Below are 8,832 nucleotides of genomic sequence, written 5' to 3' on the forward strand. Positions count from 1 at the left end.
TATTTCTATCAATTACCGTTTCTCATATTTTTATATTTAATATAACTTAAAAGTACAATAAGAATTTCCTTAAAGAAATTATATCATAATATAACCCTTAACTCTTTGCTGATAGAAGTGTTCTTAAGAGACATTTATCAATCTTAAAAACAAAGTGATGTTTATTCAGTCTTAGGACGCATCAAACAGACTAAGTGAGGGTAGGTAAGAGTGGCAAAGAATTAGCTGTTTAGCCCTGCGCTGTGGGCTGTCGGCCCTACTGGCTGAGGTTGCTGGAGAAGCAGTGACAGGAGAATGGGTAATGCAAGCACTTGGGTGCCCTCAGGGAAAGCTGACTGAATGCTTGATGACAGTGGCAATGCACTTTTCAATGCAGGCATGTAGTCCGCCTCTTCCCACCACATAGGTTGTTCCCAGCTTACCCTTACTTCCTTATCATGCAGAATTCCATTGTTACAAATTTTGTTATATGTGCTTTTGAATTTTTATTTATTTGTATTAAGATGAAGAGTAAAGATACCCTGTTTTCACTTGAAACCTCTTGAAATATTATAAAACTATGCATGTTCACTAACTCAAATGTTGAGAGTTTAGGCCAGAACTCTTAGCCACTGGAACCTTATTTTATTCCCTAAAGGACTTTGATAAGCACTTGTAGTATTCTACTCTATGTGGTATTCCCAGTTCCAGTAGCTGAACTGGACCCTGAACTGGCAATTCTGGGAAACGACATGGAGGAATCTTAGCTTTTCCAGAAGTCTACTTTGTTCTCCATCAGTCTCCCCAGCACACAGATACATTATTTTTTATTTTAATTTAGAAAGCAGTCCAATAACATACACTCTTCTGTATTTTCCCAAGGACTTCGACCAAGCCATTTAAAGTATCTATCTCAATGGAGTGATTTGATTATGTGGCCATATATATTGTAATAATAAATGGTATATTAAGTTTTTACCCTTACTTGTAACTTTTTTCTTTTCTTTTCTTTCTTTTTTTTTTTGAAAAGATCATTGTAACAGTTTTCCTGGGACTTGTTATAAGTGCCATTTTCTATCATCTAAAAAGTGACTCTACAGGAATCCAGAATAGGTAAGTAAATTTAGACCTTGGTTTTGAAAAAGTACTGCTACTTTTTTCAGGGTTCTAAAAATTTATTAAGAGTTTGAATTTTAGACAAGTACAGGATGAATTGAGGAGTAGGATAAATCAGTGAAGTGAAAGCTTAAGGAAGTTAATTTTCATATATATATTAGTGATAAAATATACAGAAAATAAAATTTACCTTTCTAACCAGTTTTAAGTGTACAGTTAAGTGACGTTAATTACATTTGTAGTGTTGTGCAACCGTCACCTCCGTCTATCTCCAGAACTTTTTTTTTCATCTTCCCAAACTGAATCTCTGTACCCATTGCATAATAACTCCCCAGTCCTCCTTTCTCCAGCTCCTAGAAACCACAATTGTACTTTCTGTCTCTGAATTTGACTGCTCTAGGTACCTCATATAAGTGAGATCATACAGTATTTGTCCTTGGGTGACCGGCTAATTTCACTTAGTGTAATATTTTTAAGGTTCATCCATGTTGTAGCATTGTCGGAATTTTTTTCTTTTTTTAAATCTGAATAACATTCCATTGTATAGCTATACCTCATTTTGTTTATCCATTTATCTATTCATGGACACTTGGGTTGTTTATGCCTTTTGACTATTGTGAATAATGCAGTGAACATGGGTGTACAAATAAATACCTGTTTGAGTTTCTACTTTAAATTCTTTTGGGTGTATACCTAGAAGTGAAATTACTGGATCATTTGGTGATTCTATATATTTTTTTGAACTGCCTTCCTGTCTTCTACAGCAGTTAGTTATATCATATTGAATTTCTACCAGCAGTGCACACCCTAGTCAACACTGGTTATTTTCTGGGTTTTGTTTGTTTGTTTGTTTGTTTTTGTAAATAGCAATCCTAATTGGTGTGACGTGGTATCTCATCATGGTTTCAACTTTCTTTTCCCTAGTGATTAGTCGTATGAGCACCTTTCATGTGCTTCTTGGCCATTTCTATGTCTTTTTTGGAGAAATGTTTATTCAAGTTCTTTGCCCATTTTTAAATTGGATGTTTTTACTGTTGAGCTGTAAGAGTTCTTTGTACATTCTCAATATTAACTCCTTATCAGATATAAATTTGCAAATATTTTCTGCCATTCTGTGTGTTGTCTTTTCATTCTGTAGATAGTGTCGTTTGATATGCAAAAGTTTAAATTTTGTCATAGACTGGTTTGTCCATTTCTTTATTTTTTTGCCTGTGAATTAATTTTCTTTCTATTTTTTGATTGGTTTGCTGTGGGGAGGTGGATGGGACTCAGTTTTTTCTAACTGTAACATGGATTACCATATTGAAAAGAATTAGAATATGTTAAATTCTTTAACAGAAATGATTTACTATAAAATAAATTCTTTACAATTCAGAAGGAATTTTACTATTTATTAGTTCAGAATCATTATGAACATTATTGTACTGTTAGATGTGAGACTTAATAAATTGAACTGAATTATTGTCAGGTCTCATGTTTTTAAAATTAGCTTTTTATTTTGAAATTACTCATTTTTGATATTAGGCTTTTTTTTTTTTTTTTTTTGCATGTGGTTATGGTTCGTGGTTAGCACTTATGTCAGTTTACCTTACCTAGTTTCAGTCATTACGTTCCCTTAAAAATATAATTTCATGATGAGACATTGTAATGGGCTCCAGCATGCTCTGATTATAGGTGCTCAGCAATGTCATACACCATGGAGCTCTGTGCTTTGTCTGTGGAGAGCCTCTCTGGGCCAGGCACTGTGTTCCCTGCTTTACACCCATGGTCTCAGGTTACCCTCCCACCAAATTTGGAGGGGTGAATGGTATTATCCTCAATTTACTTCTGAGGAAAGTTGCAGTGGTTTAATGGAATCTATTTTGATGTCTGGAAAAGGATGATTGTTTATGAAAGAAAGAAAAAGCATAAACATCAATTCCTCATTCAGGTAATAAGCATTTCCTGTATGGAATCAGATAGTGTTCCTCTACAATGAGATTTCTATGGCAGCTCCTTTTGAGAGTTATGTGAATTGTTTTTATCTTAACCTTCCCTGACAGCTGTGTTCTCTTCTGGATTCTTTCCACACCTGCTAGTAATTGGTGGTTTGTACCTCAGTAGATGTTACATTTCACTCAAAACAGAGTATTATCATAGGTTTTAGAGCCTGCGGACCTTTTGTGTTGTACAGCAGGAACCATTTTGAAAACAATATTGGGACACCTGCCCTCCACTGGGATTTTAAAGAGGAACTGGAAATCTAGCTATTAAAAATCTCAGTAAAAGAATCTAGAGAAATAAAGAAGAGCTTAAGCTGTTTCTTCCAATGTTTTCTGGAAAAGAGGGCATTGGATTTCTTTTAATTTGTATTTTGGGCTTCAGATTGCTACCAGTTTTTCATCATTTAAAATTGCTCAGGAGGCCAGTGGTTTCCTTTTCTTCTTTGGGAATGAATTACCCTGGAGGCGCTCTCTCTCTGACCTTTCTCTAACAAGCTGGGTTTTAATCATGTGTAGATTATGAGCCCCTTTGACCTAATAGGTACCTTACAGGGTTGTGGTGATAGCTAAAGAAATAATGTGTTTAAGAGAAAAGGTATTTAAAAAATGTATTTGGGTCCATAATTAGATATTACAAACATGGATTACCACCTTAAAAAGAATTTAAAACAGAATATTTTTTAGCATAAAAAGTATATTTATTTTAAAATAAATTATCTTATGATTTAGAAGGAATTTTACTATCTACTAGTTCTGAATCATTATAAACATTATTGTAGTGTTAAATGAAAGACTTAACAAATTGTTGAATGTTGCTGAATATTGCCATGTCATGTTTCTAAAATTAGCTTTTCTTTTGGTATTAGGCTTCTTTTGAGTCTAGAAAGTTGCATTGCTGCTTGTTACCTGGGCCTGGATAGTTTCTATTTATTCATTATTGTACATTTACTTTTAAAACAGCCTGTTCCCTAAGTTCTGTTTTTTTATTATCATTATTTTTTTGGTGTTAAAAAAATCACCTAATATCAATGGAATCTTTGTTTCGGGGTTGTACACTTGGATTCACATTTTTAAAAATGCTCTCTTATTTTGTGTCATTTAAAATTGTGCCACTTTATTGCTTTTAGTTTCAGCTCACATCCTCATTGTCAGTTAAATTGTTTGGTTGTGAAGGGAGGCCCAACACTGACTGGTTCAAGGGATTTTGGCATGCTTTCATGAAATTTATATTTCTATCAAAGCATAGATAAACTGAGTACTTCACTGTTTAAAACTTTTTTTCTGAGAGAGAAGCATTAATAACAGTCTTCCCTTTCTTACATGTGCAGAAATTAATTTTTCTTTTATAAGCATGATTTGTTTTCTTTTTGAGCACATTGGAACCTGTCTTAGTGATGGGTTGTCAAAAACGTTATCAAGGTTCTTCTGATGATTGTGTGGGAAATGTATATAGTAAGATATCGATAGAGGTTTCCCTTCACTGTCTTTCATTTTGCCTCTTTATGTCTTTGTTTCTTCTTTGCTCAACTTTAAAAAGCAGCTAATAGAGGTTTTTAACCTTTGCACCCTGTATTTGACTGTTTCTCTGTTCGTGCATTAGGAATGGTACTTGGTGCTTTTCTTAGTTAAAATTCAAGGTGATAGTATTTTTATGACCTATGCAATCATCAGCTTGAAAACAAAGAACCATAGACTGTGTGGCTTAAACAACAGAAATTTATTTCTTACATTTCTAGATATCTAGGTGCCAGATGGTAAGTAAGGATCTGATGAGGGTCCTCTTCTCGCTTACTGCCTTCCTGCCCTGTTATTGAATGAAGCAGAGATAGTTCTGTTTTTTCTCCCTTTTATTCTAAGGGCACTAATCCCATCATGAGAGCACCAACCTCATAACCTCATCTGAACCTGATCCCCTTCCAAAGACACCATCTCTAAATATGATCACATTGAGGGTTTGGGCATCAACATAGCAATTTTGGGTGGACATATTTCAGTCAATGGCAACCTGGGACTGTGAATTTCAAATTGTGCTATGGAGTCCCAGGGGCACCCCTGTGGAGACACAGGGGTGTGGAGAGACCTGAGGGGACTCATACTTCCCTCTGTTTTAACCATAACTGTTGTTTAACATTATAACATTTGAGGAAAGAGTTTTGCAGATAGGAAACTGATCTAAGAAAGTTTCATCAGTGCAGTGCTTTTGTTTCCTTTCTCTTATCACAGAGCTGGGGTGCTCTTCTTCTTAACAAATAACCAGTGTTTCAGCAGTGTGTCTTCTGTGGAGCTCTTTGTGGTCGAGAAGAAGCTGTTTATGTGAGTATGTCTCTGTCTCAGGATGGGGGCTTTCCAGTTTCAAGACTGCTGGTCAAACTAGTCACTCTCAGAATTGGGCCAAAGATTGGTTCCTGGGAATTACCAATGTTAATTGAGAGAGAAAGCGGCCAGAGGCTGGGAGGAAAATCATGAGCACGTGGGGCCTGAGACCGGGGAATAAGCAGGCTCAAGATCAGGGCATAGCCAGCAAATGCAGAGAAGGCAAGCAATAAAGTTGCTGGAAAGGATCTTTTGTTTTAGCCAAGAAGAAGTCATGGTGACCTTCACGAGGAAGGTTGTAAGGGCTTAGTAGAGAGAAAGTAGTGGGTTGAACAGTAAATTGAAGGAGGGGAAGTAAAGAGGACAAAGACTGTAGACCAAGCTTAGCCTTCAGTGGAAGGAAGAATGGAAAGAGCCAGAAGGCAGCCTCCCAGAGGAGGCACATACCTGACATAGTGTCCGATGCTGACTGGGTGGAGGTGGTGGGTTAATCTGGCGGATCTGAGAAGGTGCAGCTGTTAAACCCCTGGTGGCAGCAGAAATCTGTACAGAAGTGCTTTAATCATCTAGTCTGTGCCTTCTTAAACTAATGTGAGAAGTACGATGCGAATTTTGTTTTTCAGGCATGAATATATCAGTGGATACTACAGAGTGTCATCTTATTTCTTTGGAAAACTCTTATCTGATTTACTACCCATGAGGATGTTACCAAGTATTATATTTACTTGTATAACATACTTCTTGATAGGTAAGCAATAAGACAAAATTATATATATCTATATATGTATATGGAGAGAGAGAGAGAGGTAATGAAAGCAACTTTTGGGGCTTGTTTGTTTAACAAAGGTATTCGTATGATACATGTAGACAGATTCATTTTTACATTGTGTTTAGTCTTCACCCCAGGCTCATTGTCTTGAAATTTCCATATATTTCACTGATATACACATACACATAAAAGAATATATATATTTTTGACAACGTACTATAGGAAAAGATCCACTGATTCAGTTTCAACTTCCATTTTACGAATAAGTGATGTATCATAAAGAAATAGGCATAGATCAACTATAATTGAAAAAAATTAAAAAATAAAAATTTAAATAAATAAATGAGAAGTAGGCATAGACCTGTATCCTCAGACTCCAGACTGTTTTTATGGCTGTTCCAAAATGATTAGATTGTTTGACCCATAATAATAGCCCATTATAGTTTATAAGGAAGTTTTGTGAATCGTAATTTAACCCTTTCTTAATTTCAGAGCTCTATGGCACTTAGTCTCAGAGACTTGGATCCTGGAGGCAGTCCCTCAGATAGTGAGGCTACTTACTGGGAGGTCACAATATCCTAATCTTCCCAGTTCTTCACTAACGCACTTATGACAAACACTGAGCAATGTGGTGATGTCAATGTAAAAAGACTGTACTCTTGACAAGTTTCCTTCTTTAAGAGAAGGCAGTAGAATTCTGGCCAGGTGCAGTGCCTCCTGCTCTCCTGCTAAGGCACTGAGAGATTGTTACTACTGACACATAAGGAGCATAGGTGATACATGGCAAAGTGCCTGTGCAGTAAGTATAAAAAAGAAAACTGTATGATAACTTTATGCAGTTATTTGGGGAAGGAACAGTGAAACTGGTGACTCAGGGTGGTTGGATAGAGGATGAATTTTTTCATTCTGATAGTTTCTCAAAATATTATAGTGTTATTTGTAAAGAATCACAGATGTACAGTGCCCTAGGCAGTTAGACTAACCCCTCTTTTTTCCCTAAGGATTGAAAGCAGAGGTGGGAGCTTTCTTCATCATGATGCTTACTCTTATGATGGTGGCTTATTCAGCCAGTTCTATGGCACTGGCCATAGCAGCAGGTCAGAGTGTGGTATCCGTAGCAACACTTCTCATGACCATCTCTTTTGTGTTTATGATGGTGAGTAGAAACTGTGCTTCTCTGAGAAGTAATTATTTCCCTTTGTCCCTTCCTGCAAACTCACCTGTCATGGAAAACCTGCTTTGAGGATTCTGTAAATGGGACTCTGCATTAAGGAAGCCATATATTAAAATATAGCTTGTATTAGGGAATGTATCAGCTTCTTCCTGACTTACTCAGCCTTTTTTGCTATTGTTCTAATATAGTGCCCTAACTTTAGTTAACATGTTGTTTCAAATGAGATTTTAAAAGATGCTTCTTGTGACATTTAATGAAACCTTGATAAATGGGAACTTCAAAAACCAGAAAAATTTTGATTAGAAGCTTCCCTCATGAAAATGACAAATTAATTGCCTTTCTTCGGCACTGGTGTTAGAGAACTGCTGGCTTATTTAACCGGCATCTGAGTTGGTTTGGTTGGATCAGACTTTCTCCAAGGGAAAAACTAAGCTCCTTGAAAAATAAAACATATGTGGCATGGGTCATCCTTCTTGGGTTCCTCCCATATTTTGAAAAGAAGTGTTTTAAAAATACTCAAAAATTCCAAAGTCCACAGTGTTAGGTCCTCTCCTTTCTTGGTTCATGACATTCTCTTATATCAGTATATTTTTGCATACCTTTTTTTTTAATGGTTACTTTATTCTAAGCTTACAAGCCCCTACACTTTGCACACACGTAGATGAATCAACAGGTAAAGGGAATCAGTTAGCACATCAAGTACTATGTACACCACGTAAATAGGAATACTTAGTCTATTTACTTAATACTCATGTCCTTTCTACTAGAATAGTAGATGTCTTTAAAAATTTGTAATTAGCACAAACTGTACTGTTGAAAACTATCAATCTAAACATTATTGAGAAGTTGATAAACTTTGTGTATATTTTGTGTAATGTCATTCAATAAATAAAATGTCCTTTATTATATAAAAACATTTTGTTTGATATATTAGATACTTCGATTTATTATTTAATGGTTTATATTTAGAACTTTTTAAACTACTCATAAAACATTTTATTGAGAGATGTTATATATGCAGCACTTGACAGTCAAATCAAAAAATGTATAGTCACACCAGCAACATATTCATTATTATGCCCATCCAGCAAACTGAGTGCCAGATAGGAGAAGTTCTGTATGAATCTCTTCTTACATAGCCATCTGTTGCTGGAGTGGTCTTTCCTGGGGCCTCTGTTGCAGTACTGCTTTTTGGTAGCTTTAAATGAAGTTATTGACCATATTTTATGCTGTATGTCTCCACATTACGCTGTGTACAACTCTAGGGTTATTTTAAGTACACATTCTGAACCACAAATTATTCTTCAAATTAGTCATATGGAGACGGGATGCAAAGCATTGTAAATAACAAAGCTTCCTGTGTCGTGGAAGTAGGCAGGGGCATGAGATGCTCAGGATATGCTGTGTATGTCTTTTGGCAGGAACGTATAGTGGTCGTAGGATTAGAACAGTCATGCTTACAGACCTTCCTTTACATGCCGTTACCGAGAAAGTAAAAG

General features: G+C 35.9%; 1 protein-coding gene across 1 annotated transcript in view; it reads left to right on the top strand.

Annotated features, from left to right (window-relative positions):
* Positions 1–8,832, top strand: part of ABCG2 (ATP binding cassette subfamily G member 2 (Junior blood group)) — a 159,794-nt gene that overhangs the window by 144,039 nt on the left and 6,923 nt on the right. The window contains exons 11-13 of the mRNA XM_023528408.1: positions 5,301–5,390; positions 6,014–6,138; positions 7,161–7,315. Coding sequence (XP_023384176.1) covers positions 5,301–5,390; positions 6,014–6,138; positions 7,161–7,315 — 370 coding nt within the window. The remainder of the gene's footprint in view (positions 1–5,300; positions 5,391–6,013; positions 6,139–7,160; positions 7,316–8,832) is intronic.

Source organism: Pteropus vampyrus, unplaced genomic scaffold, assembly GCF_000151845.1.
Source record: "Pteropus vampyrus isolate Shadow unplaced genomic scaffold, Pvam_2.0 Scaffold25, whole genome shotgun sequence".
Lineage (NCBI taxonomy): Eukaryota > Metazoa > Chordata > Mammalia > Chiroptera > Pteropodidae > Pteropus > Pteropus vampyrus.